General features: G+C 48.5%; 1 protein-coding gene across 4 annotated transcripts in view; it reads right to left on the bottom strand.

The window, feature by feature from the left end:
- Positions 1-26,542, bottom strand: part of LOC105185566 (protein couch potato) — a 113,618-nt gene that overhangs the window by 42,578 nt on the left and 44,498 nt on the right. For all 4 annotated transcript variants that reach the window (XM_025307333.1, XM_011145171.3, XM_025307334.1 and 1 more), the window contains exons 2-3: positions 13,968-14,045; positions 5,299-5,352 (exon numbers count right to left, since the gene is read on the bottom strand). In XM_025307333.1, the coding sequence (XP_025163118.1) occupies positions 5,299-5,352; positions 13,968-14,045 (132 nt within the window). The remainder of the gene's footprint in view (positions 1-5,298; positions 5,353-13,967; positions 14,046-26,542) is intronic.

Here is a 26,542-nt window from a genome sequence, read left to right as displayed (position 1 = left end):
CATCGTGGCTGTTGATCGTTCGGCTAATCTGTCATTTTGACATTTGAGATGGGTGATACATTTGCTTTAGGAGAAATATATAAACGAAAGATACGAGATAAAGTGATGTATTCTTGCTCACAGGTGGGACAGGAATAAAAATGAACTGAATATTTTACATTCGCCAGTCAAATTTGTCTGAACCGAAGAAATGAAGCGGGTCGTTGTAGAAGCACTGACTAAGCTGGCGGAAAAATCACACGGTCGCGTGATGTGACACGCGAGATTTCATAATCTTGCGATGTGAGGTCACTGTGGGAAGCAGACTCGGCCGGTATGAAAGACCCAGACGTGATGAGTACGTTCTTGTTGGGGAGAACTGGTGAATTCTTTGGTTTGACAAATTTGATCGAGGCCAAGTATTGTCTCTACATATTCCTACACCAGATCCTACAAAGATCATAAAGAAGAAACAGCGTCGCGGCGGCATCTCGGATAACATTCAGTTTCACAAAATGGTGTCGGTAACGTGAAACATAGGAACGCGTGGAAGTAAAAACAGTATGTACGAGATATCGTTGCTATTTTCTGAAATGATCAAACGTCACGACGCCGACGCACGCGAATATGTAGATATTATGGAATATGTGTGGGATACGCGATGGAGGAATTTCGGCGACCCTTGACCTACTAAATGTTGAGGCTGGATGCCGGCCTGTGTATGAAACGTCGTGACGACAATGTGTCGTCGACGCGAGGACGAAACTCACTTCGACGTAACGTCGTTGTTGGGAGAGCGCGTTTTCCTTCTCACGGGAAAGTCGGCGATCAATCCGGGCGCGATGGAATAAAGTCGGGTTGCAAAGGCCGACGCGCGACGGGGCGATTGGAAGCGATCGATGTGAATGGTACGACCATTCGAACGAGCTCCCGACGTCAAAACGAGAACGCTCGCAATATAATGGGATTACCGTAAGATCGCGGGGAGACGGCATGTTCGTTAACTTCGTCGTCGACAAGCTACTACGCTCGTGTCGCGCGACGACCTCAATTAAAGGAGAGTACCGTGCTCGAAAAAAATAGCGACTTCCTGAAAAATTTACAGTCGCACGGAATTACTTGCGCACGGAATGAAAGCACGCGCGGAAATGGAAAAGGAAAAATCAACATCGAAATACCCAGCTGTCAGTCAGCGTGAATATTCTCACCTGATCCCGCAGCATGCGCGTGCGGAATTCTTAACTTCTCATCGGAAGGAATGTGCGGCAAGCATCCTAGGAACGAGATTGTACAACGCAAAATCCTCTCGCAGACGGACATTCGTCCAAGAGCGAACAAACGAACGAGCGAGCGAGCGAGTGCGAGTGCGCGCAATATCGCTCGCCCGTCGCTTCGTTCGTCGTCGGTCGAATCGCACGCCCAGAGTAATTAACCGCGCGCGGTTTCCGCTGCGCGACCTGAAATCTCCTCGAGACAATCGGACCGACGCGGGCGCGGGCGCGCGGAAAAAGGATGCCGCTCCTTTCCCTGCCGCTCGCGCGCCGCGGCCGGCTTGACCTCTGCTAATCCGAAATCAAATCGAGTTTAATTCGCGCTGGAAGAACGGCCGCGTCGATCTCTCTCGATTGGATCAGCGGCAGATAAATCCTCGTTTGTAGGAGACTCGCAGAGCTGCAACCGCGTTCGCGTTCGCGCTCGCTGATAAATCATCATCGCGGGTTACAAAGGGGCTTTGTGCCGGACTCCGTGATGGCGGTAGAACGCGCTCTCGCGCGCGGAAAGAGAGAGAGAGAGAGAGAGAGAGAGAGAGAGAGAGAGAGAGAGAGAGAGAGATGGCGGAGGAAGATTGCGCCGGTGGGACGACGCGAGAGCTCCCGACGAGATGACATTTGAAAATCTCCGCGCGTTGTTTCGGAAAAGCCTCGCTCCGCCGCCGCCGCGCCTCGCGTCGTGTTCGCGGCGATGACCGAAGAGAACAAACAGCGCAAAGATTGGTCGGACCCGGCCGAGCCTGGTATCGATTCGCGCGCACAGTCGTACCCAACCGTGCCAGTGGCCAAGGAGGCTTAAGCACCGTTCACACGGAAACCGCCTGCCTCCCGGCCCCCGGGTTCCTTCAGCCGTTTTATTCGCATTCTGCTCGTATTATATCCAATTACATCACCGTCGGCCATTACGCCGCCGCCGCCGCCGTCGTTTACGTTCCGCGCTGGTTGCAGCGAACGAGGTCAGACTGCGCGCGCACGGCAACGAAAACACGTTGTTAACTTTGTTACACCGCGAAATATTCAGCGGTTGCATTAACGACCGCTAAGCTCGCATGCGTGGCTGCGAGGATGCGTTCTTACGCGACGGCCGAGCGAGGAGAACGCTCGCTTCCGGATGCCGGGGCGATCGGGAGATGGAGCTTGGGACTTCGCGGCGATCGCTGATATCGGAGGAACGGGGCTTTCAATGTTCGAGATTGAGCGATCCGCTGAATCGTTTTGAGATTTAGATCCGACTCGTGAGCATTTTTACACCGCGCCGGATTCCGGGTTTGATATCCGATACCTGAGGCTTCCGTAGTGCGAAGACATTTTCTGGAATCAGGTAATCGGAGGGAGGGAATTCGGGATTTGTGGAATTCTTATGCGAAAACATTCTCTGGAATCGAGTAATCGGGAGGGAATTCTGGGATTCTGGAATTCTTACGCGACGACGGGACGCCGTTCGCGCCTGGGCACTTCCGCGCGCCAAAGATGGAGGGTGAGATTGCTAACGATCGCTGATACCAAAGGAACGTTTAATTTTTGCGACCTGCAAAATCGGGGCTCGGGATCCGCGGAAGTGAAAGCTGATATGTCGGGGAAGGCTCGGGGGCGAGGATTGCTATCTGTTCGAGAATCCGTGGAACTGTGGATCGACAGATGCACGCTTCGAGATACACGCGAAGTTCGAACTTCCAAAGTGAGGTGGAAGTAACAGCTCGCGGAAATCCAAATAAAACCGGAAGAGCCTGGCGGCTCAGGGAAATCCGAGAAAACCTCACCTCCGCGCCGCGAATCCTGCGACGACGCGTGGATCCGAAAAATGACCGAACAGTGAATCTCACAACTGCGTAAGAAAGTGTCCCTCGTGCACCGTGAGAAGAAATAAAAGACAAAAGAATCTTTCAGCGAGAACAAGCCGAGCTAAACGAACTCGCGACTCCCGCGACCTGCACGCGGTGAACTAACTATCCTTTCGGCAAAATTCTCGGCTCCTCTGTTGTTAATCGGTTGTTTGCACAAAACAAGCCGAAAATTTCGTTCAATGGGCCGATCGGGCGGGTCTGGCCCAACAAAACTGACCGACAAAAATTGTCGCTCGTATTTGCCGAGCGATTCGCGCTTAACCTCCCAACCGGAGCTTGAAATCACTCGCGTATCAGGCAGAATTACTCGTATCGAGTCAACCTTCTGCTAGTTAAAAAACAGAGCAATACCTACATCGCGCACACAAAAAGCGTTTCGGTTCCATTAACCTGCCGCCATCGCGGCTAAATGTTGCAACACGAATTCTCACGTCGGACCCGCCGACCCGCCTCTCGATGTTTATTCGATTTGACTGCGATCGCAGTTCGATCGCGACAGAATTCGCCCGAGAATTCCCCTTCACTCCCCCGGTCGTCCTTTTTTTCTATTTACTCTTTTTTTCAGCGTAATCTCCAAAGGATCGCGGCTCGAGTAGCATTCGAGACGAGGGCATTCGCCACACTCGTCATCCTAATTTCCCTTTTTCCCTTTCCGAGCATTCGCTGCTCGACATTCCTCGGGTGAAATGCGATTCTCTCGTGGTCGATACGATCGCCGCGGTTTTATTTTAGAAAGCCGTTCCATGTAGCGCGAGCGGGCGCGAGATGCGAATAAAGGCCTGCGAGTAAAATGAATACGGTTGGGAGGGAGAAGAAAAAAAGAAAATGTTAATGCTTTATGGATTAGGGATTTTACGGCGTCGGTGCGCGCTCGCGTGCGCCGATCCCAGCGCCCTGCCGCATAAATTAATGTTATCTCGGGGGGATTATACCGGGTTGAGAGTAGCGTGCGATGGCATTGCGGCATGATGAAATTTGATGTATTTCTCTCTGTCGACTGATTAGGTATTTTTAAGATTTCGTGACTCGGTGTAATCAACGCGCGAGCGCGCTTTGAACAAATAGAAAAAGGAGCTTTCGCTTGTGCGCGCGCGCGCGAGAGAGAGAGAGAGAGAGAGAGAGAGAGGGCGACGCCGGAGTTGCCAATAAAATGATCGCGCGACGATTTTAATAATCGCCGTTTTAACTTTCGCCGCGGAGCCGGCCAATGCGTAAAATGATTCATCTCGCGTGCAGATTTTATTTTAATTTAAAACGTTGTTATACACCGATATACACGTATCTAAATGCGCGATCCGTGTCACGCGTCGCGGTCGACCGTGATAATTATCAAAATAGATTATTAACTATTTTCGCGCAATACTGCGCGAGACGTAACTGGATATTCGTCGTTTTTTTTATAAACAGGAAATATCTAGTTAGATATATGTGTCGTCGCGATGATGCATTTGAGAATTTTCGGATGTCGACCGTGAGACGATTAGACCGACTAGACTGGAGGGGGCGGGGGGGAAGCCCGACTTTCGACAACTCGTGATCCACGAAACAACCGTTTCGCCGGGCTTGCGGGAAGTTTACGCGAGACGAGTGATGTGAGACATTATCGATATTCAATGTGCCGCACGGATCTCGCCGTCAGCAAAAGCGGGGTCGATGAAGAATCGACAGGCGCGAATAGCCGGAAGCGTACAAAATCACGTGAAATCCCTCGCGGCGCGAGAATTCGATCGAAACTCGCGGTCGAACCCGACCAACTTTTCCCATTCGTTTTTTCCCCCGAGAGTATTCGCATTTGAGAGAGAGAGAGAGAGAGAGAGAGAGAGAGAGAGAGAGAAAGAGAGAGAAGGAGGGAGGGAGAAGGGGGAGAGGGGGAGTAGAGCGAAAGCGAAGGTATTTCGCCACTCCCCACGTAATTGATTCGGAATTTTCTCGAAACGTACAGCTGGAAATTCGCTGGAGAAAAGCCGAGATCCAATTTTATCTCTCCTTCGTCTCGTCGAGTGCATGAAGAAACGCCGTACAACCGAAACAACATCGAGCTCTCGCCGCACATCGGCGTTCGCGCGAAATCTAGGGCAGGATTTACCCCGCACCCGTTAAAAGCCACCGATGCGCTTTTCCGAATGGAACGTTAAAGAGTAAACGCGCGCGCGCGTTAAAATCGTAACTCGTCGGTGAGACGTCCCGCCAATTTGGCAACTTACCGACGCTGTTTTCCCATTTTTACTCGTGACTTTTAACAGCGATCCCTCGTACCCCTGCAACAGAAAAGAAGAAACTCCACGTTATTATCGCAGCCGCCATCGTGTAAAATAAATCGTCGAATTGAAAATGCTGACTGATTCTACACGAACTTTCCGCTCGCAATTTCGCCACGTAGGATGGAGGGTTCCCTCTCTCTGTGTGGCCTTAATTGTTCGCGCACCTCCGGGAAGACGATAACTGGCCGATATCTGATGTGCTATGTATACTTTGCTCTTAATTTCCAAGTGCTAAATTGCAATCCAGGAACGACTGCTCATTCTTCTCCTCCTTTCCCCTCGGGAAACCAGGGAGATCTTAATTGACCGGCTTTAAAATTTGTTTCTAAATTAGTAACAGTTAACAACACATTTTTCCGATAGTTTGAGCACTTTATTATCGTCATCGTTATAATTATTATCACGAGAGCATTTTTAGATTTTTTGCTATTGCTATTATAATTACCATCTCTTTTCTCTTTCTCGAGAAATCTTTTTCACCCGCTGCTTACTTTGTCTTCTCTTTCTTTCTCCCCGCATTTATATGTGTTTAAGAGGATAATGCTTTCCTACTTAAATAAATAAATAAATAAATCTTCTTTACGGAGGATAACAGGATAATACACAAATCTCAGGAATAAATCCTAGCGTTAGGAATTCAGAGACGTGCGTTCATTCTAGAATTATCGTCGACTTGAACTCGACGGCGCGACGTAACGCGCAGACACCTCTCCAGGAGTAATGATCACGCCATTCATCGTGCGTCCATATTTCACGCGTCGCATCGTCATGCCGGCTCTTATCGGGCGCAAATGAAATTGAGTTTCTAACGAACGTGAAATCGATTTACACGCACGCACGCGTTTCAATCGTTACCATATATACCAGCAGCGAGTCGCGCTGATCGGGCAAGGTGATCGTCGTCACATCGTCGTTATGTGAACAGGTGCGAGAGGCGAGTGTCACCTAGCGTCTTAAACACGCGAGAGAGTCTGGAAACGCCGGAAACCGCCAAAGCGAGGCGAAATTGCGGCCGCGCAGCGGTTCGTTATGGAAGGTAAAGCTCGTCTTGAATCTTTCTCTTAATTACTCCTCGCACGCGCGAAAGGCACGGCAAGCGAGTGACCGTAGCGCGACTTACAGTTACATACAGTGAGCACAATACCTCCGTTACGCAACCGGGTTATGAAATGTTATATGTAACATACACACACACACGCACACACACACAGACACGCAGCAGACACACATACACGTGTCGCAACAGTACGGTTCAAGTCGACTCGGTGACAGCGACCGGGGCTGGAAATGTTTCAGCACATCCGACGCTCCGGATTCTCTATCTACATATTTCCGAGATATCGTCGAGAATTCGACGCTAATTGAATGAACGTCGAGCGCGTGACGATTGAAGAAGCATGCATACAAATATACGCGTATCCGGGCGCTTATGAATACGAAAGCTCGGAGGCGCGGAACGGGATAAGCGGGTATGTAGAATAATATACGAAGGAGGGGGAGTAAATCGAGTGACAGCGCGAGAACGTACATCATTTCTCTTGTCTTTCGTATTCTTAGCTTATTCTCGATCTCCAACGCGAAGCGTTTTCTCGCGAGGAGTAACGGAGAAGTCGCACGCGCGCGCGCGCGCGCGCGCGCGAAGCGTCTCCGTCTTCGTCTTCGCCGGCACGTTCAATCAACGTAAGCTCTCGGCGAGCTTACGGATGATACACGATGTGATCCAGCTTTTTATTTTGAGAAAACCGTTTGGAAAATATAGCACGCGCGCGCGATACAACACTTGGCCAAAAGGCGTCGGCAGCAGCGACGGCATCCGTTAGCAACGGAATTTACGGAGCCCATTAAAAATAGCGGAGAGCAGCCGAGAAGTGGAGCAAGACATTCGGATATTTTATTAAGGATCTGACACAAATTCTAAGGTACCCGCGAATTTCTCGCCGACGACCGCTTGAATTATCAAACGCGATCCGTCGCGCGAGTGTGTGTGTATATGTGTGTGTGTGTGTGTGTGTGTGTGTGTGTGTGTGTGTGTGTGTGTGTGTGTGTGTGTGCGTGTGCGTGTGCGTGCGTGCGTGCGCGTGTGTGTGGTGCGTGTGTGTGTGTGTGTGTGTGTGTGCGTGTGCGTGTGCGTGTTTGTGTATTTCTGTGTGCCTGTGTCTGTGCGTTTTCACGCGCATATCGTACTGTGTACGTGCCTTGCACATGTGCACTCCTTCGTGTGCACCCGCTCGGTCTCGCTCGGTTCCGCGCTGACGCGTGGAAAAGGCGATTATTAGACGTGTAAGAGGCTTTTTAATTCGCCACGAGCTTAATGTGTAATGCCTCGTTATTGCGCTATCAAGAATCTCCGACGTTTCGCGTTAACGCGAGAGAAATAGAGGACTTCTCTCTCGCGGTGGAGAAACGTTTTCTTGGTTTCCTCTTTTCTCTCTCTCTCTCTCTCTCTCTCTCTCTCTCTCTCTCTCTCTCTCTCTCTCTCTCTCTCTCTCTTTACGACAGCGACGCAAGTGGAACGCGCGCGCGAGATGAGCACTCGGTTACACGCGGACGCCGTAACGTCGGAGCTCATTACCGGAGTACCAAACTGTTAATAATCGCGCGATTGCGATGGAAGTGCTAATTAGCGAAGCCGCAATTAGAGAGAGCGCCGTAAGTCTCGGAACGTTTATCCGCGGCGAGCGCCGCCCCTTGTTACTCGAACTCGAGTGACGCGCGAGCGTGCCCCGAAATGCTTCGCGCTCGCGTCTCGCGTGATTCACCGTCGTGATGCCCGCGATGTGAAAATTCAGCGGTAATGATCGATCCGATCTGTCCCGGCGGCAGTTAATCGAGCCTGCGCGTTTGGCAGCTTCGACGAATATTGCACGCGGATTTGAAGCTCGTACAAGGAGAACGTCCGCGAGGGGACGTCCGCTCGTCTGAGGAAGCGAAGCGGTCTGAGGAGAAAGAGGTGACGAAGCGCACGTCGTTGGAAGAATAAATCGCGAGCTCTGAGCGATTTTCGCCAGTTAACGTCCGAAACGTCGCCCGAGAACCGCGTACGCTTAGGATCGGCGCGGCTCGGCTCGGCGTGCAGAATTTCTCAGGTATCCGTTACAACATTCTTGGCGGCCGCGCGCTTCTTAATCTCACGTCATTAATCAAGATCCACGAGCTACGAAGCGCCCCCGCTCGGGATCCCTGCGCATTGTCAATTAAGACACGGCGGAATCGAGAAACCCGGGAGGCCTCTCTCGCGCGCGTGCGTCGTTTCGAACGATGCGGGAGAAAACCGCGCGAAAGTCCCGGTGCTCTTCGCATTTCCGGCGAACAACGGCTCGACGATCGATCGCAAGTGGCTCCTTATCGACCAATTAACGCTACGTAATTGCCAAACATGGGACTTTCGTTCGTCCAAAATGAACAGAAATACAGCAGGCTATGCGTGAAAGATCGACGATGCGCCTCTCGTTATCGACATCGGTCGGTTACATTCTTGGCACTCGGCTCGAGCGCGTGAGAGAGAAGAGGCGGAGAGAGAGAGAGAGAGAGAGAGAGAGAGATCCCGCGTTATTAATTAACTCCTCTTAACTATGAAATATCACGGCCATTAAAAAGCCAAGCAGCCAGCCAGCCGGCCGTCCTCGGAGGATGCATAAAGCGAGAGCTTTCGTCGTCACGCAAACGTGCCTGCGTGCACGCACGCACGCACGCACGCAGGCACGCACGCACGCGTGCATGCGCTCATTGCGAAGCTCATGCTCACCGGGAATAGCAGAGGTGGCGGGTCATCCGCGCGAAAATGTCGCGCGTCGGCGGCTCTTCCGGTACGCAGAAAATTCGTCGTAAATCTGCGCGGGAAAACGGGTCGCGCGACGCATTACGTGTGCTTCCCGCGTTACGACGATGTACCGAAGACGATTGATAAACGGATTTGCGATTCGTAACGAGCGTGAGCGTGAGCGTGAGCGAGGTGATTTGCAGGCGAAAATAACGCGCACCCGCGCCTCTCTCTCAAGGTTTATTGTCCCGCGATATTTCGCCAGCTCGCGTTGGCGTGCTGATGCCAAGAAGCCGCGCGCGTGTTCTCCTTTCTCTCTTTCTCCGTCGCTTTTGATGCACAGAAAGACCGCCGCGAGAAGCCTCCATGCGCGAGAGACCACCGTCTCGCCGGTGTACATCACACCGCCGCCCACACTGATCCGCCGTCGCGATGCGTCGCGGAAAATCGGCCGCGTTTCCGCGTACGCGACGCGACGCGGGCCGCATCGTGACCCGATTTTAGAGCTTCGCCCGTCGTCCCGAATGTAATGTAATATAATATATAGGGTGTCTGATGACGACACACACACATATACATAATATTCGCGTCAAGGAAAAACTCTCGTACGTCATCTTGCGCAAACAACTATGTAAAATCATTGATTAAGGGAGGTGCGTGAACTTGCGCGATGTGACTAATGAACTGTGCTGGCAACGTCTGCCGTCGCAAATTAGGCGAAGCTGAATAAGAAAATCCTCTAGCGTTTCGTAATAATCCATTTCTTTGATTAATAATTCGAAATTTCATGCGGTTGTCCGCAAAATGGTAAAAGAATTTTTTGCTCATTTTGAGCTAAGTTACACGTTAAGCGAGCGTTAAGTTATCCTCAGACGCTATATGTGTCTGTTTTTGCGGGAAATATTCCTTTGGGACAAACTTTCGAAAACCGCCCACGTCCAGTTGCTATAAATTTAATGCATAAATTTAATGAAGTATCTTCACCAAAATTTATGGCAATAGAGGACGTGTGGATGATTTTCTCAAGTACACCCTCTTTTTAATATAACATACAAAACGATCGATCACATCATCCTCAAAGTTGGTGAGATGAGGTAGAAGACGATAAGACAAGAAATACAGAAACACACGAGAGGGAAAAATAATGAAGATAACACAAAGATGTATAGAAGCTAAATGCAAAAAATGCCCCGAAAGAATTGTTATATCGACGACTTGGGAGATAAACACATGGGGGCAACACAGTCAATTTTATCGCAAGTATTATATTAATTTAAAAGTTATTGCTTAAGATGTTGCTCCTTCGATCGAAACGCGTTCCGCTCGCTCGCCGTCACGTTAATTTAATATATTTAATATATTTAATTAATATTTTTTCTACGCGCACGTCTACTCGACTCACGCTTTATTCGCGATCCTTTTCTCCCGCGATTATTGTTAATATATTCAATTGTTATTTATATAGTCGGAATAACAGCGTCGTTTCGTCAGAGAGTCCTTTCGGGACGCACAAAGGACTCGTTTAAAAGGCTCGTTTAGAGGACGAAGTCCTTTCAACGCGCGTCCCACCTCCGTTAAACCGTGAAAACCGATCAGAAAATTACTGTATTACGTTTTGCCGCGTAAAATCATTATTTAGAGTGCCTCGAAGCTGTTACGTAAAGAAGAGCGGAGAACGCTTTTCGGACCGTCTCTCTCTGCTCTCTCTCTCTCTCTCTCTCTCTCTCTCCTTCTCTTTCTTTCCCAATGTATATTTCGCTCGCGGCGTTCACGGCGCCGACGGCAATGTAATTCCCAGCACACCCACGCGACTAATCCTAATCCCTTTGAGCGACCTGCTCACGACGATTTCATGAATATACAAAACAAGGACAGAGCAACGAGTTTAAAGCAAAGAAAAAGAAAAGAAAAAACTAGCAAGAGTGAGAGAGAGAGAGAGAGAGGAGGAGGAGGAGGAGGAGGGAAGGAAAAAGAGCGTGCCGAGCAGCGCTGCCTTTTTCGCCGTCGAGCAACGATACGCTCGAGAGAAGCTCGCGGGTTTAACTTTCGAGGGAGATTTCCAAATGGAGCGAGAACAATTTCGCCGTTTTTTTCACCCGTTCTTCCTTTCGCGGCGACAAATGACCGTAGTTTCTTTTTCCCCTACTCTCTCGCCATCTCCGTCACCGCCGTCGTCGGCTCGAATCGCGCGATTGAATTCCGTCCTGAAGTCGCGCGAAACGTATTTAGCTCTCTCTCTCTCTCTCTCTCCCCCTCCCTCTCTCTCTCTCTTTCCTCTCCTCCCTTTTTTCTTTCCCTCTCTCCCTCCTTCGCTTTCTTGAGCTAACCGCGGTCTTTCTTCCGGAAAATTTCACCGGATTCTCCGTTGATCGAATCACCTCGATCGACGAGGCGGAATCACGGCAAATCGTACGGATATCAGTGGGCAAGGTTAACTTAATTTAGACACTAGGATCGAACAGGATTTGTTTGTATTTATATACGGTGGAAAATAAAATTTCAAATATTGACATATAAAAATGTATGTCGTGTATACGCGAGCGCGCGTGCTTACGTGTATGTATGTATGTGTGTGTGTGCGTGTGTGTATGACACAGATATTAGGGTTGATTCGGTGAAATTCGTTCATGTCCGAATTCAACAGAATTCGCACAGACAAAATGTATCTCTTTGAGGTGCATCTCTGTCTACAAAAACTGTGCCCACCCCTAATCTCGCCGAGATACAGAGAGCGAAAGAAAGTCCGCAACATTTTCGCAACTCGACGAACCTCGAGAAGCGCGTACAACATCTAACAGAGAGAATCAAATCAAGTTGACAGAGAAAAATTTTCAAAAATTACTAAAAATACAAATCCTCCCACGCGTGGAAGATATTCCAGTAAAAATTATAAATATATATATATATATTCTTTACAATATTTCTTTTAGGCAAGGCTGCACCGATATCGTAGCATGAATTACTATAGAAATAATAAACAAACGGAGGAAACGAAACGTTCGAATAATTACAATATTCTGTAGTAGAAAATCAAACATGCGTAACATTTTTTAAACATTTTTGAACAAATGATATGTAGTGATTTCAATCGATATTCGTATGCGGTCTAAGAATACAAACATTCCGCTGGAGTTTTCACTACAATACGTTCCCCGTCGTATCGGATGCGAATGCATTTCGAGACTCATCGAGGAAAAAAGAAGGTTAAAGCGGAGCATTCTCTCCGCTGATTATACAAAGCTCAAAGATAAAAAGAGCACGTGCGTGATGCCAGGACGCCGAGGACGAGCCTCGAAATGCCATTGCTATTGATTTTTCGTCTGGCCGGTGTCGGAGCTCGGAAGTGCAAGCTCGTAATTGGCACCGACATAATTAACCCCGTAGACAAACTAACCTAGGATCGCGAGCCGGGCAAATATGACGTTATAGAGGAGCACCGCTCCCCCCTCTCCCTCTCTCTCTCTCCCGCTCACGGCGGGAGATCGCCGTAGACGAGAGCATGATTCATAAGGGGAATATTCCCCCTGTGAATACAGTTCGAACGTTCAGTTATAGCTCGACCGGTCGGTCGGTGTGTGTTTCGCCGAGTGGTGCTGCGCGAGAACCATAGAATGTAGATGAGCTTATTGAACCTCAACAGCGAATTAAGCACGACAGCGAAGAGCCAGGCCGGTGGTAGATGGGGGTAATTGATGCGGTGAAAGAGAGAGGTAGAAGGAGAGAGGGAGAGAGAGAGAGAGAGAGAGAGACCCACTCCTCGAGCTATGCATTTCCGCGAGAAAAACCTGAATGAGAGAACAGCGATTGCTTCAATCGAAATACCCGCATATACGTGTGTGTGTGTGTGTGTGTGTGTGTGTGTGTGTATGTGTGTGTGTACGTGCATGTTTTTATCGTCCGTTATATTCGAGGCTGTAATTTAGGCTATTATCTTGATTTATTAAGTCACTTATTGCAGGTCATGTTTTTTCCTTTTATCGGATTATTATTTCAATTTAGGTTTTTCCGCGAGGGAAAGCTGAGTAAGTGTGTGTACTATCGATCGGGATACTCTCTCGATGTGTGCGTGTGTGTATGTGTTTATCCTCCGATATACTCGAGAATTTCGAGTTCGACTTAGACAATATTGTTTCGATTTCTCAGACCACTTGTTAGAGATATTATTTTCACCAGCTTATTGATTTGAGTTTCTGCGAACCGCTTTGTAGAATGTAACTAATTGTTAATGATTTCTCCGCCGAACCTGGGGGATCAAGCGATGAAATTAACCGCGAGAGCAACGCGCCCTCTCTAATATCTAGAGTGCACGTAAAAAATCCACGCACGTACGGATCTTAACGCGTTTATGGAACGTATAAAACGCCGGGGCGCTGAATTATTGAGGGAGCCTCCGTGTATCCCGAAATTGGTAATTCATGTATTCTGTGTTTTTCAATTCCGCGAATTCTTTGATCCTTAAACTCCGCTTACGACGCGGTGCCCCAGTTTCTACGATTATGCCCGCGATGGAATATTAACGCGCCGAGGAATTTCGGTCCCTCCTCAGTGCCTTCAATACATCGCGTCGTTTACATCCGCGAGCAGCACGACCGGGTCTCCACGTCGTCGCCGCTGTCCGGAATATTTTGCAGCGTCGGCTTCTCAAATCTCGAAACATCCGCGGACCCTTTGATCTCGCGACTGTACATGAATAAAATAGCAAGCACACGGACAAAGATAGAGACAGAGAGTGAGTAAATTTCCCATCTATCCATCTACCTCTCTGTCTCTCTCTCTCTCTCTCTCTCTCTCTCACTCTCCCCCTCCCTCTCTTTCTCTCTATCTCTGCCTGTCTATGTTTCTCAAGACTCACCTCGTACGCTCTGAAGAGCAGATAGAGCTCCCTCGGCTTAGCGTCCATCGGCAAACCACTCACGAACAAGGTGCGCACCTGAAACGGTAGAGAAAGAGAACGATAATTGAGTTAATTAACCTAATTGGTGGTGGGTTCGAAGAGGAAAGAGAGACAGACGAACACAGAGGAGAAAGAAAAACGGTCGTGTAGAAGAAGTAGGGGAAGGGAGACAGACGTGCCGTCCAGATGACTCGGAGGAGACGAGGTAATCGACTTTCTCGATTTGACTCCTGCCCTCCTGAGCGCAGACGAGTCGATGGCTGGCTAATTGCAGAATCAATGCGAGAGCCTGAGACCGTAAGAAGTCGCATTTTCCCCGTGCTCAATCCCCCCCCCCCCCGCCGCCGCACCCAGCCACCCCGCGGGCGGCCACCCGTCGTCGCGCCCGTCTTCCTTTTTAATTTCGCGATTAATTCGGCAATTTACGAGCGGGCGATCCCAATTAATTGGCGCGAAAAGCCCCCGAAGGTCTCCCTTAAAGTGATTCACGAAGAGAGATACCTTCTCTCCCCCCCGCTTAGCCGATATCGATCGTTCTTTCCGGCTACTACTATTACTGGTCGTTAGCGCCGGTGTAGCTGAATTAATGCGATATTGTTTCGCTTTCGTCGGAGAATGCAAATCGACTTTCCGTGTTTCCCGTTTGTGTTGCCGCTGCCGCTGCAGCTGAATGCCGTCATCGTGAACAATGCAGCGGGAAAGACGAGCGACGCAGCTTTCGTTAGCGAGGCGCGTTTTCGAGCGCGCATTAGCACGCCGGGTAATTACTAATCGAGCGTTCTCGAGTTGATACAAATTGCTGGTAACTCGCTCGTTTCTCGCGCCGGGAGCGCGCGAAATGTTCGTCACGAGGCGTGCGCAGCGGTGCTTTTGCGTGCGCGCGCGCGCGCGCGCGACCGTCGATTCGTTAATCCCCGCGGCTGAATTAATCGGCCCGAGTTTCGCGACAAGTCGGATGACGATGTATCGCTTTAAACGATCAGCCGAAATTAAATGTTGGGTGAGTGTAAAAATTTTGAGAGATTTAGTGACGCTGGGTGTCCCCCAGGTGACTTTATTGAAAACGATTTATTCACTCTACCGAGTAGTCGCCATTGTTAACACTGGATCAAAATCACTATATTTTCGAGAAACTCGTCAGAACTTTTGCACTCGTCTAATATTTCATGAGAACGCATCGTTTCGGAGGACCGAAATCTCGGCAACTAGAATATAATTTCACGAAACACGATGAAGTCAGAATCCGCGAATACTTAAATATTCAAGTGTGTCGAGGAGGATTTATTAATCTGAGAGCTATACTTCCACAGATATATTAATATCGACTCATTTAGGTACGCTCTTGTTATAATCAAATGAACCGCCACCAGACACTAATAATAACCAGCCTCATAACTCGATATTTTGCTAAAATGGTATTCCGTGAGATTGTCTCGGCACTCGAATTTCAATATCACGACTCTTCAAGAAACTGTCTCGTTGTTTAAATTTCGATATATTCTTTCGGCAGGCAACGCTCACCGAATAATTCTCTTGTTTACCCGCATGAGAAAAAATGCTCCCTCCGATAAGACACGTCGCGTCAAAATAATTGGCAACAATTTTTCTTCCGTAAAATAAACACTCGTCCCTGCGATTGAAGTGATAGAGAAAGCACTGCTTGACACCGAGACGACATATTCGCGCGCGGACGCGCAACGTTTCGTCAATTTTCGTTGCTTGCGACGTAATTAATGGCACACCGAGTCACCTTATCATCGAGCGACTTAGCGATACGACACTGATAAAAAGCCGCCAAACGCGCGTACAATACCGAAGCGAAGCACGTAACTGCTTACCGCGTCGCCGTCGACGTCGTCGTACGGAGCTGCCTACTAATGGATGAGACTAAGAGAGTAAGCGTAAAGTTTCGCCGAGCAAGTTACACGACCGTCTTACGTCGAGACGGGTCTTAAGTAATTGCTGCGGCAATGCACAGTCGCGCGTGCCGCTCCGTGCGCTGCGCGTACGTTGCGCACGCCCACGCGTTGCGGTGCGCCGCAGACGCGCAGGTGATCGCGCGCGTCATCTCCGGGCGGATCGCCCAGGGCCGGGCGACCTCGCCGCACAACTTATAATGATCTCCGGTGCGGAGCATCAAATTGCCGCAATGAGGTTGCGGCAATTAATAAAGTTAAGAAACACCGCCGCCCGTTGAATAAAAGTACGACGGCTCGCAACTGCCGCGCGGGCGAACATAATTACGGAGTCGAGTCGCGTGCGTTCAGCCGAGCCGAGCCGAGCCGAACCGAGCTGAGCCGAACCGAGCTCGTGTAATTATAATTATAGTTATAATTACAAACATAAGTATAATAATATAATTTTATATATATATATATATGTGTGTATATTATAAATTATATAAATATGTTAAAATATATAAATTGTAACATATATAACTATATGTAATTATATACTACAATTATATATATAATTATAACTATTCTTATTTTGAAACCAAGACGGCGCTTCGATTCTTCCGCTCGGTGGATTCTCTATTTATTAGGCGCCATTATACGTTTCTCGAAATACAAGCCTGACAGCGGCGAGTTAACTTCGAATTAGTTCTCGTTACGCGATATGACGAAGCAGGAAATGGTGACTAGACGAAAATCGATATGGGAAACACGCGTCGCGATATGCATCGATACACACCAGACAAACATCATACTGCACGTTGCAACTCGTCCAAGCGCCGCGTTTCCTGTTCATTGCGCGAAAGCTGCCAATAATGATCGCGCGTTGAGCGAAAATGTTTAGCGCTTGTGACTGTAACTAAAACGAGAAAAACAGTTTCGTTTGTGCAATTGAACTTTCCGTTCGCCTGGGAATAATAGAGATGGAAAACTCGTTTGTAAAGACAGACAGATTCTCGCAGGAAGTTTCTGATCAGTCAATTGTTTTCAGTTATATCAGGCGCTTCTGAGGCGCTGTATATTAGCGTTGACCAGTGTTAGTGGGTCATTATCCTTGTTGTACATCTAATGAGCAACAAAGATAGAATGGCTCATTAGCGTTGATATCATGTGCTCCCCAAATGCACTCTCAGCCGAGTTTTAGGACGATGTTTATAATAGCGACGGGGCGACTTCGATTCGATTTCCAGAAAAGCGAACTTTCTCTTCAAACATTGATTCTTTTCTGTGCAATTCTGGTACAAATCGATTCTTTCAAACGCAGACCCCGGTTGAATTTTTCATTTAACGAAACCACATTGACGAATAAATGTATCAACAGATCGGAACTCGGCTCTCTCTGTTAAGAAGAATCAGTTTGTGCAAGAAACGAGCAGGAAAAGATCGATTAAGAAAAAAAAATCGGTTTTTAGAGAAAAAGATTTTCTGAAGACCGAATTGAGATCACCAGTCGCTATTATAGTTCATAATTCATCAGATCCTATATATTTAATGTTGACTAAAGTTCAGCAGCAAATGATGTGCGAATTGTTTAATTAATTATAGAATACCGAAGACGAACTTAGGACAAATGTAAAATCTTGAAATGCAAATGCAATATCCAAGTATGAATAACGCGTTTAATATGCAGACTAATTCGGTCTCGGTAACGAAGATACCATTTCTCATCACCGAATTTTCATCTGATCCTTGTTCGATGTTCGCGGTGAAGTGTGATTATAATTGGGGTCATTTTTCCAACAAGTGCCATTACAGTGACAATAATTTTATACACACATCGTTATTATTACTTCTTGATTAAGACCAGAAAATACGGTCTACGAAAATCATTAATTTGGACGAGACCAATTTTCTCTCAATGGCCACGTCGATATGCACCGACATGCGCAATTTGGAATCGCCTCAGTATCTTCCACAAAATCGCAGATGACAAGCGCTCCCATGGTCTTTGAAGTGATCGGACTGTCAATTTAGACCACCTAGCCTTTCTCGCTCGCTCGAGATAAAGAAGAACGCGGGAGGGTGGCGAGCATTTATTTATGTTGCTCGGAACTCTCCGAGTTCCAATACGCGCTTGCACTTCTCATACGTACTTTGACTTGCATCATTCAAATGTAAAACTATCGGAGCAAAGCAAGGAAGTCACTTCATCTGCGGAGGAAAGTTATCGACAGTTTCCTCCGGACTAACTTGACCGAGCCGCGAAGTATCGGGACTCGGTGAACTCAAATATCGGTAGTGAAGCCGGCGATCGCGCCGAGAATGGAATGCGAGTCGCCCCTACCCTTTTTGTTCCTCTCCGCGGCGATTATGCGATTAGATCGCGAAATAAATATCCGCGTGTTGCAAGGCGGAGCAGGCGAGGCGAGGCCAAACCAATCCGCAAAGAGAATCGCGAAGAATGCGGCGAAATCCGCGGCGGGAACGATCGGTCGCCTAGTGCCTCGCAAAAGTCCGATTTTCAATTCTCTCGTCAGCGTAGCTGGCGAAGAAAATTCGCGAGATTACATATACATGTATAAATGCGGGAAATTGCGAAAGAGAAAGAGAGAGGGAGGGGTGGATTCGCGGGAACCCGATCTTCGTTTTACTCAGAGCGCGCGAAATCTTACGAGGAAGATGAGAATCCAGAGGGAATACTTCCGGGAATACTTCGAACAACTTCCGGAGTCGCCGATATTTCTTCTTATTCCAACTCTCGAGAGCAAGTTAATTAACTTAATCTTAATCTTGACGCACGCTACTACGGTTAATCATATCTCCCGCGTGTTCTTTGTCACCTTGACAAATCTATTGTTGCGTTTTCTCGAAGGAGAACTTCGATGGTTTATTACATATCTCTCTCTCTCTCTCTCTCTCTCTCTCTTCTTTACTTCGACCTACACAAGAGCAAGAGCGCATTGTTGTTCCGCTTATGAATAGTGCTCCAGTCGGTCGTCACGCCAATTAAACGCGACGCGCATTAATCAGATCTTTATCCAGGAAATTGTCGGTTTCTCATTCCTCTCCGCCTCGTCCTTATTTCATTTTTTTTTTTCTTTCCTTCTTGTTCGCATTGAAAATTCCACGCGTGCTTGTCGTTTCTTTCTGTCTCTCTCTCTCTCTTTTTCTCTCCTCTACTTCACGCGTCTCTCGTTAGATGAGTTTTGCAAGGCGTAGCTTCTAAACGACAATAATTGATCATGGACGAGCGAGTCCACTCCCAGTGCGCTCGCAGCTGACCGTGTCGCTAGTTCTCATTGTTTCATCTTCAAAACTATGCCGCGCCGCCACTTGCGCATCCGCTGGCGACACTCCTTGTCCCATATTTGCGTTCCCCTTTTAGCAAGCGTTGTTATTTAGGAGCAATTTTGTGTATTCACCGGTGCGCGCGTGTGTGGTCATGAATAAAATACGTGAGTAAAAGGATATGAATATACAAATATAAGGCGAATCCTGTTGTCGAAAATTGTCGAAAGCGATCCGACACTAAGTCTCCGCCAAAGGAAATTTCATGAAAATTTCAACAATGTTTGCTCGGAAGATTTCAACGTTCGCCAAACAAATCTTACAGAGATATTAAATTTTAATTTTCCAAATATTTCTGTGAAGAGATATTAGTGTAGTTAATGCTCGAATAGAAAATATCGAGGCCAATTTTATTATCCAGGATACTGTGCGACATTCACGTTTTCATTTATTTGTATTTATTTGCAGCTTGAAATCCCATATGAGTCCATATGAGAATTTTCCTACCTTTTTTCAATAATTCATATCTCAAAAACTATTTAGATGTAAATTAATCTCCCTCACACGCGCGCACACATACAGATAGATACCTACACACTACCTGGATAAAAATCGATTCGGTGGCGAGAGAGATTAATCGCGCTCCGGCGCGTACTTGGAGATCGCACGTGGCAGAAGGAAGACAGCGATTCGTTACCGTCCCCTCGTTAATTTCCGGCAGGAAGCACCGAGGACAGAAAAGCGGCGGGAGCACGCGAGAAAAAAATAACTGCGAGCCCGCGGACCGATTGATTTAAGGCGATCCGCATAGAGCGTCCCGTGTCCCGTTAATTGTTGCCCCTTCGGCGATCAATCAGGCAGTTTCTTCGGCCGAACTTTCGGGATTAGTTTACGCTGCACATGAAGCTCCCACCGCCTGCGCCCAGATTCCGCACGCGATAAATCAAACACTCTCTGCTCTCTTCGCCCATTCCCCGCCCGCTCCCCCCCCCCCTCCCCAGGCCCGCAACCCCCACCGTCACCGCTCGCTAAATTATGCCGTCGTAGATCGTCGTAGCGCGAGTATTATTCCCGGTATCGCCGTAAATCACGGCTCGCGGCGTAAAAAAGTTCTCACCAATTATTATGCACCTGTACAAATCGGCGAGTCCGGGACGCTAATTTAACATCGCGACGAGTCTTGCTCGTCCCCCTTGTCCCCGCGAAAAATTGTCGGCGTTATCCGACACCGCGAAGAGTCGAGTCGCGATGTCGACGTCGATCGATGAACAAGGTTTACTCGACTGAAGTAATCGAGATTAACATAATCGGGTAAGCCACACGTGATTACACACAACGATTATGTTAATCAATCACTTTGGTTTCATCCATTGTTATTTATTACGCATGAGATTGTGTGTGTATAATTATATTATTAATTATATAATGATATACTAATTGTTAAATAATTTCACCAACTTCGATTATATTATTCACGATTAAACACAGGCAGATCGATTAACTCTGATTACCCTTTCGCCGATTATTTTCGCCGATTACGACTTTCCATCGGTTGATGCCCAGTACTGATCGATGTCTCAATGACTCGCCAATTTCCTCGCGTCTTCGCCGCGGTACAGACGTATCGTGCCCATCGGCATGACTTTTTACCGACGAACCGACCTACCCTCTCCGCGCTTCGAAAGTTTCGCCATTCTCCGACCACCGCGTCGTTCTCCGAGCGCCCCGAGTGCTCCGAGAAATCGATTCGATTGCGTAAACCTGAGATTATTGCGCCTAATCCATCAGGTCCAGTGCAACGCGCGCAACCAGGAAGGGGGGAAGGGGAGAACAATCCAGTCCGATACTATCCGCGACTCGCTCGTGTCTCTCCTCTTCTCCCCCTCTCTATCTATCCATCTATCTATCTATCTATCTATCTATCTATCTATCTATCTATCTATCTACCTATCTACCTGTCTATCTATATCTCTCTTTCCCCCTCGATGGGTGGCGGCGCGAGCACTCAGGCGCGCGTCGACAGCGTCGGTCAAATGCGACGACTAATCGATTAATCTCAAATCAGAATTTACGGTTAATTCGATATATCGTGCAGCGAGAGGAACGCAATTTGTAAAATGCACGCCTCGCCGGATGCCGGCGGAGTTACGAGCGCTATCTATTTACCGGCAGACGAGCGCGAGCAGGAGGAGGTGCAGACGTGGGGGGAGGGCGGGGGAAGAAATTATTCGATCCAATGAAGCTCTCGTTCAGAACGCGCGCGTGTTAAACACAATCGATACATACAGCACCGTTCGTGCGCGCACCGCCGCTGTATATTTATTAAAATACCGCAGCGACGTGTTCTCGAGCGAAGCGGTTTTCACAAACGATAAAGAACCGCACGCGCGCGCGCGTGCACACGCGGGGGATGATAATGAAATGATAAAAGCGACAAAAAAGGAGAGAGAAGGAAAAAGAGAAAAAAAAACTGCGCGCAGTTTACCGGCGCGAATTATTCTATTCTATTCCGGTGACGTCAACGTGTCGCGTTGGAAACGACGGACAGTTTGCCGGTGAAAATATTCAATGCGCCGACGACCGGTCGAGAATGCACAATGCCGAGCCAAATTAGTTGCTACGAATAGGAAGCATTTGTCGCGATTTACGTGTGCGTACGTACGTGTGTGTGCGTGTGTGTGTGTGTGTGTGTGTGCGCGCGCGTGTGTGTATGTGTATATATATGTGCGCGCGCGCGCGTGTTCGCTTAGGAGCGAAATGTTTTCCCTCCCCCCCTCCCCCCGAACCACCAACCAACCAACCCGATGCGTAGGTCGTGTAAAAGAGACGAATAATCTCGCTCGTCCAAAGAGAACGTTCGTAATCCATCGATAATTCTCCATTATTGTCACAGGCTCGCCGCTTTCATTTGTCATGTTTTCTTTTCCCTTTTCTCTTTTGTTCCCTCTCTCGTCACACGAATTCGTCGTGACGAATTGACGTGTAAAATTCGAGCGAGAGGTGAATCTCGTTTCAGAGTACACAGACACCGTGTAATGGGATGATTATTTATTAATGAAACATTTGGATCTCGACCTCCCTCTTATCGGCCATTCGACTCCTTGAGACTATCGAGCAATTTGTATCCGAATCGTACGAATCGCGTCGCGATGCGAACTCCAGATTATCCGACGCGACACGACCTCGCGTCGCGATTCCGCAGCGGGTCGGCCGCGCGGTTTTCCGCCCAGGGATCTCGCGATCCGAAGCGCCACGCATGTCGGCGTATCTCTTCAATTTTTCACGGTTCAGCCCCGTGACCGCAACAAAATTTCGCGCTGCTGACAAAAGGGTTGTTAATTCGCTTTTCAGTAAAGCCCGTCCGACGAAAGAGAATGAGAGAGAAAGAGAGAGAGAGAGAGAGAGAGAGAAAGGGGAAGACAGCCGCATGCCGCAATTGTGGTTAAAACAACGCGACGCGGACTCTCGATGGATCGATCTGGAATTTCAAAGGGGGTATATTGCGTATGTGTACGCGCCTTTTGAAAATATTTTATTCAAATATGTCATGTAAAAGGATGCGAGTCCCTTCAACCCTCAAACCTCAAGGACGCCGCCATCCAAAATTTGTCGTAAAATGCGAGAAACGCTGTGGCGCTCTTCGGTTTTGAAATTGATTTTAATAATTTAGAATTGTCAGACGGGTGAAAATAACCGGACTGTGATTTTTTTATACAAATTATCAAATTCATCTAACGATACACTTTGCGTTCTTAATGGACGTTGAGGAGAACTAAGAGGAGTAAATAAATATCTTTGCCCGTGCGTATTTTCCCTCCAGAATTGTCTCTTCAACCATTTTGATAGAGATAGATTGACTGTTATTCGTTAATTATGTTGATTAATTCGTTATAGTGTTAACCATCGATGGTATTGATATTAAAATCTGAGACTCAGCTGGCTTAAGAATTAAATTTAGAATTATGTTTAAATTAGATTTCGATTTGCGATAATTTTGATTTAGAATTAGGTTTGAAGCCAGAAAGGCGCCGCCGCGGTGCGCTTTGAGTTTGATAAGAAATTCTGAATGACGTCATGCTTGGAGAGCAAAGAACCAAGAATCCTCCAGCCTTCATCTCGACTTGAAATGGTGGGTGAAAATGTGAAAGAAAAAAAAAAGAAATAAAGGAAATGACTGTCGGATAAAGTCACAATCACATGACGAGTTTTACGAGAAACAAAAATATTTCACTCGGGTATCGTGAGAGATACTCGCAGTCATCTTTTGACAAGCGGATTCTCAACGGGGCATTTGAATTTGAGACACAATGAAAAGAGCCCGGGCAAGAAATTCGCCGTGGCTTTCCTCGAGAAAAAGAAGAAGAAGAAGAAGAAAACGAAGAAAAAGAGAGGAAAGGCGCGTGTTTAAAGAGTTATACAGTAATTTAAGAATCCGACCGAAAGCTCGGGACTCGAACTCGCGCGGATTCGCTCCTCGCGGCCTGATTTCGCGCGTTTGGCCGTCCCTTTACGACACTTTGGACAATTTTCTCCGCTCCAGATCTTTTTCCGCGGCGCCACGTCGGATTTGCATTCCTGATGGTTGGGAACACTCACGTGTGCGCGCGCGTGTATCTGTGCACACGTCGGTTAACCGAGTCTCGTTTCCGAGAGCTCGACACGCGCTCGTGAAGATCGAGGCGGCGCGTTCCGCTTCCACGAGGTCGAATTAAAAGATCGGCGCGACGAATAAAATCAGCCTCCCCCCGTGCGCGCGCGCGCGCGCGCGCGCGATCGCGATTATTCCGTCACCGCAGCCGTCGCCGTCGCCGTCGCCATCGTCGACGTGGAGATTCGCGCTCTTCGATTTAATCTCTTCGTAATTACGGCGCGCGGAATTTTCGAGGCGCGAGCCGAGCGAGGAGCGTCGACGGGCAAGGAGCGTGCTTCCGTTTCGCGCGGGGCGAAATAAAATACCGGAGCTGGGGTTCGATGGTCACACGGGCTTGTTTTCAGTCGTGTACGCTCCCTGCAGACACACACGCAAATATGCGCGCCACAGGCGCGCCGGTTACACACAGGACAAACGCAGCTCGCATTATCTCCTTACAGCGCGGCGTATCAGATTTTACGGTGGCCGCGTCGCGCGAAACGCCCGGATCAGAATTTTCCGACATTTTCTATCTCGAGAGCGGATGCTTCCCCCCTCCCCGTCGATCTGGCGGAGAAGTCGGAGCGCCTAAATTTCTCAAACGGAGCGACGGAGGAATAATAACCGACGACGAAGTCGTCGGCGAAAATATCCTGACTTTTTCAGAATACACAAGTACGGACGCGCTTCAAATGTTCAAACGTCAAATGTGAAAATATATGGATCTCGCGGAAACACGCGGCGCTGATGAATCGCGAGTTCGATGTGATCGGGCGATGCGACGTTCTTCAGAGGAGGGTCTTTAAATTTCCAGAACGTCACGGATGTCCTGTTCATCCCGGGAGGATGCTACATTCCGAACGGACGGATCGGGAACGCCGGAAGCGTCGCGCCGTCATTTTTCTCCGCCTATCTCGATTCGCGCCAGAAATTCGGCGTATCTCACGTCGCGAGGTGTAATTAATAATAGATCGACCGGAGAGGCCGAACTATATATCTTCTTCTTCGCGAGAGAGAACCCGCCTTTAAATATAGTCCCTCTCTCGCTGCGCAGGAGTGCACGTCTCGCCGGCGGCGATCGCGACGGCGATACGATACTCCGTTAAGTAACGTCGGCTGTAGTGTCGCGTAATCGTAATGTTGCGTGAAATGTCGCAGGGCCACCAGACGCCCCCCTGCCCCCTCAACTTTCCGACAATGCACAGGTCCCGTGGAAAATCGCGCGAAGTTTAACTTGGTTGGCCAAAAGGAAATATTCGATCCTCATTCAACTTTGCGCGCGCGCGCACGCGCACGCGCGAGCAACTTTCATGTCCGCGAGACAAAAAGAGGGAAAAAGGGGGAAAAATTCAATTCCAGACTCATCTGCCGGGGTAATTGATGTTGAAAATTAAAATAACCACGGGCCGAGTAACGGCCGTCCATTAATGCCGCATTAAGAAAATTGATTTACGGACGCGAAGATTTACGGCCGCGATACACTCGCGCGGTGATTCGCGCGTCTTTCGCGCAACACGCAAAGAGGCGTCCCCGTCCCGCCGTAGATTCGTCGCGAGCAAAGGGCGCGGGTGTATCATTAATTTCGCGCGCGATTTTAGTCTTATCGAACCTTGCGAATCTTATCGCAGCAGCAGAAGACAGCGAGAGAGAAAGCGTCGATGTATTACGCTCTGCGAGAGATTCCCCTCGAGTAAACCATCGAGTAAATCAATAGGCACACGCTTAAGCGATTTTTCAACTAAGAAGATCCGTAGAAAAAATGTCTGTAGAATCATACGTTCGTACATCTATATAAAAATATGAACAGTGCACTGACGTATGAAGATAATGAGATAGCTGCGCTAATGCGCGGCTTATAGTTGATAGAAAAGTTGACAAAGCCAGCGAGCGAAGAGAGAAAGTACGCTGAGCACGCATTAAAATCATCGGATAGCAAACTCGCCAGCGGGAAATCTATCACATGCTCACCGTGTTCGAGACAAAAATGAATCCCTCTCTCGCACATCGCCGTTTGACACATTAAAGCTCGAAGCGCGTCCAAAAATATATCGTGGAAAATCGATAACTCGCGCGTGTCTGATGCACCACCGAGATGCATGTGTGGGTGTGTGTGTGTGTGTATCTCTATTACGCAAATCACATAATGCCGGTTGTTAAACTGCACCCACCGGTGTATACCAATGATCAAGCGCATTATTAATTATTATCCTTTATGCTCGGCCACCGACCGTTATCCTTCCCCGGCGGGACACGGAGGAGCGCATCGCGCGCGCGTGTGCGTGTGATGGTGTGATGGTGTAAGCACGGTGTGTAATTAATAATAGGATCGCTAGACGTCGAGCTATTTTTAACGGCCGCGCGCTCGGATATAATGCCGGGTTTTCGTCGCCGATATTGCATGGCGCGCGAAAGAAAATCCGCGTTTCGCCTCCCTCGGAGCCAAGAAAGCGTCGTCGCGCTCGCGACCACGACGCTCGTTCGTTTACACACCGGTGTGTCATCCGACGCACGAGTGTGTGTGTGTAGGTGCGCGCTCGCCTGTGTGCGCCCACGAGTGTCGCCTGTAACAAAAGAGCGGAATTAATCGCGAATCTCGGACACGCACGTGTTGAATCTTTCGTCGCGGTGCGTTACGTGCCAACTCGCTGTTGCGCTAAATCAAAGTTTCGGTTAGCCGCGGCGAGATCGCATTTGCGCGCGAGAAACAGAACGTCATGTTG

The sequence above is a fragment of the Harpegnathos saltator genome, unplaced genomic scaffold (genome assembly GCF_003227715.2).
Source record: "Harpegnathos saltator strain DR-91 unplaced genomic scaffold, Hsal_v8.6 scaffold845, whole genome shotgun sequence".
Taxonomy (NCBI): Eukaryota; Metazoa; Arthropoda; class Insecta; order Hymenoptera; family Formicidae; genus Harpegnathos; species Harpegnathos saltator.
The sequence above is the reverse complement of the archived record's forward strand: the minus strand, read 5'-3'. Positions and strand labels throughout refer to the sequence as shown.